The sequence below is a fragment of the Galeopterus variegatus genome, unplaced genomic scaffold (genome assembly GCF_000696425.1).
Source record: "Galeopterus variegatus unplaced genomic scaffold, G_variegatus-3.0.2 Scaffold855, whole genome shotgun sequence".
NCBI classification, from domain to species: Eukaryota; Metazoa; Chordata; class Mammalia; order Dermoptera; family Cynocephalidae; genus Galeopterus; species Galeopterus variegatus.
The window spans coordinates 467,206-470,400 of record NW_007726966.1 but is presented as its reverse complement, the minus strand read 5'-3'; the positions used below and the strand labels follow the sequence as shown (position 1 = coordinate 470,400).

Below are 3,195 nucleotides of genomic sequence, written 5' to 3'. Positions count from 1 at the left end.
GGTGCCAGGAACTGGCCAAAGTAGTCCCTGTTCTTACAGGGCACATAGACTAATGGGGGAGGTAGGTGGGTCAGCAGACCTGGCCATTAGGAGGGGGAAGCACAGAAGACCTTCCTGGAGGGGTGGGGGAGGGAAGGAAGGCTTCCCAGAGGAGGGGGCATTAGGATTTGGCCTTGGAGGAGGAGGCAAAAATAGGGAAATGAAATTCCAGAGCTATGGGGGTTTCCTCCTTAACCCCCACACATTTCCCAGGGAATCCAGAGAAATCCAGGGCCTGAGTGCCCCGCTTGCCTCCTGACCTCTAGCCCTCCAGGGGACAGCACAGGGTTCCTCTTCAAGGAGCCTTCCCTGAACACCTCCTGCATGCACACATATCTCTGGAGCCCCACAGACTCCTGGGCAAGTGACGTGTTTACCTGGTGGCCTGATTGTCCACAAGGATGTATGCTTCCCACCCCCTCACCAACTGGGAGTCCCAGTGGGTCCTCTGGCCTGCCTGGGTTCTCACGTCTTGCCTCTCTCCCCTGGGCAGTTTCTGTTTGAGCGAATGGAGGGCATCTCCAGGGCCACCATCATTGATCTCGATGCCCATCAGGTGAGTGCCCTGCAGGGGTGGGCTCTCACAGGACCACCACCACAGGCCCCAGCACCTCCCTGTGTCCCCATAGCCTCTGTCACAACCCCACAATGTGGGGTGGGGCTCCCCTCCCTCTAGGAATGTTCCCAAACTGGGCCTTTGCCACCCCCACGCTGATCTCCTGCCATCACAGCTCCCATCCTCTGTCCCTCAGACTGGAAAACAGAGGGTTTTCTTCCTTTGCACCACTCAGCCAGCCAGGGTGACGGGCCCTACCCATTGCTCCTGCTTTCAAACCTGGTCCTCCCTCCCACCTGACCGTTCCCCCACCCCACAAATGGTTCTTCCTAAAACCCAGTCTGACAATGCTACTGTCATGCTCTAGGCCCTGCTGTGACTCCCCATTGCTGGCTAGTGGTTTGGGGCTTCCACCTCCTGCACAGAGCTGATGGCACTGTGGACCCGCTTCAGGCAAATGCTCACACACACAATTTCAGGGTGGCTTGAGCCCCTGAGGTCACTGCTGAAGGACGTGTTGCCTAGTGCTCCTTCTCAGGACTCCGAACAGAAGCCTGGGTCCTAGGGTCAGAGATGGCAGGGGTGATCAAATGGGCTCGTGGAGGCCCCTCTGACACCACTGCTGTTGTGGCTTTGTGCTGGTCAGGGCCCTGCTCTGAGCTCAAATGGCGCTGAGCTCCTGAGCCAAGTCCCATGTTCACAGCCCTTTGCAGTTTGCTTTTCACATCCCTGATCCCAACCGATCCCACTGCAGACTTGAGAGGGTGTTGGGGCCAGGGTTCCTGCCTCAGAGGAGGAAACTGAGAGGGCTGGGGCCTGCTCAAGGCCATGCTAGACGTCATGGGGCCAGGTTTTGAGTCCTAGCTCTGCCACAAGACCCTCTGCTCCCAAGGCAAGCTGTGCTGCCCAGGCATGTGGGGTGGGGAGAGTCCTGGGCTTACCAGGGGCACCTGCCTCTGAGCAACTTTCATGTCCTCCCCACAGGGCAATGGGCATGAGCGAGACTTCATGGGTGACAAGCGTGTGTATATAATGGACGTCTACAACCGCCACATCTACCCTGGGGACCGCTTTGCCAAGCGTAAGCTGCACCTCTCCCCCTCAGCCCTTGAGTGTCCCTTGCTTGGATGGGCTCTCTCCCCTGAGTATTTCCTGCATGCTGGGCCCTGCAGAAGTCACTTCATTTATCCTCAGTATCCCTGTGAGGTGGGGATTGTTCCCATTTTACAGATGAGGAAAGTAAGACTTGAAGAAGTCACTTGACCCAATCAAGACCACACAAACCTGTCCAATAAACATGCACATGGGTCCTTCTGTTAGGAGTAACCACCAGGAGAATAAAAGTAGAATCTTCTTCTCCTGGGTATGCATCTGTCTGGTAGAAAACAGAAAAGGATGAAACAAAACAAACAAAAATAGCATGGAACAAACAAAATAAGATGGAAGAAATAAGTTCTAATAAAAAAGTTGAAATAAGTGAAATAGGGTTAAACTCATCAATCAAAAGGCAGAGAGACTCAGGTGAAATTTGAAAACATGAACCTGCTCCCTCGGAAGGTAGGGGACATCTGGGCATAAGGCGTTAGTGAGTAGGGTGTGGATAAGTCAGCCACTGGGATGGCCAACGGACCAATTTCTGAGCTGAGCCTCAAACGTACTGAATCTGGGCTTGAAGGTGGGGCAGGGTGTCCACGTGTCTGGGTAAGGGCTCAAAAAGGCAGTAAAGTCAGACATTGCAACAGCTGTGTCCCAGGGCAAAAGTGTCTCACTTCCAATCCCCCTTCTCTCCTTTGGAGTTCCTGTTTTTGCAGCCCTTGGTGCTCTTTTCAGTTTAGTTTTGGGTGGAATGAGAGGCCGAGCAGTGCTGGAGTCAGACAAGTTTCCAGTCCTGACTTGGGCACTGAGAGGAGCCCCATAGTCTTTCTCATCCTGAGCCTCAGTTTCCCTTCTTTGCAAAATGGGGCTATCCCTGTCTCCCTCGCAGAGGCCATCAGGCGGAAGGTGGAGCTGGAGTGGGGCGTGGAGGATGACGAATACCTGAATAAAGTGGAGAGGAACATCGAGAAAGCCCTGCAGGATCATCCGCCCGATGTAGTGGTGTACAACGCAGGCACAGACATCCTCGAGGGGGACCCCCTTGGGGGGCTGTCCATCAGCCCAGGGGTAGGTCCTGACCCTGGGGGGTGGGGGAGGTTCTGTTCTGGGGACTCTGCAGCAGCAGGAAAGGTGGGCAGCCTGATGTCAGGGAGGAGATGGGCTGGAGCAACAGCAGTCTGGAGCAGGGCCAGACCTGCAGCAGGACTTCCTGACACGCGAGGCCCAGGCCTGCCTGAGCCAGCCCTCCCCATCCCCCACAGGGCATCGTGAAGCGGGATGAACTGGTGTTCCGGGTGGTTCGTGCCCGCCAGGTGCCCATCCTCATGGTGACCTCGGGCGGGTACCAGAAGCGCACAGCCCGCATCATTGCTGACTCCATTCTTAATCTACACGACCTGGGGCTCATCGGGCTCGAGTCACCCTACGTCTTGGCACAGAACTCAGACACACCGCTGATTCCCTCAACAGTGCCCTGACCCGCGCTGCCCTTCTCAGCAGCTCCC

The 3,195-nt window shown here is 55.9% G+C and overlaps 1 protein-coding gene across 1 annotated transcript in view; it reads left to right on the top strand.

Moving 5' to 3' along the window:
• Positions 1–3,183, top strand: part of HDAC11 (histone deacetylase 11) — a 19,323-nt gene extending 16,140 nt beyond the window's left edge. Inside the window, exons 6-9 of the mRNA XM_008572968.1 lie at positions 533–595; positions 1,580–1,676; positions 2,580–2,758; positions 2,953–3,183. Of these exons, the coding sequence (XP_008571190.1) occupies positions 533–595; positions 1,580–1,676; positions 2,580–2,758; positions 2,953–3,168 (555 nt within the window). The 3' untranslated portion in view covers positions 3,169–3,183. The remainder of the gene's footprint in view (positions 1–532; positions 596–1,579; positions 1,677–2,579; positions 2,759–2,952) is intronic.
• The last annotated feature ends 12 nt before the right edge of the window (positions 3,184–3,195 follow it).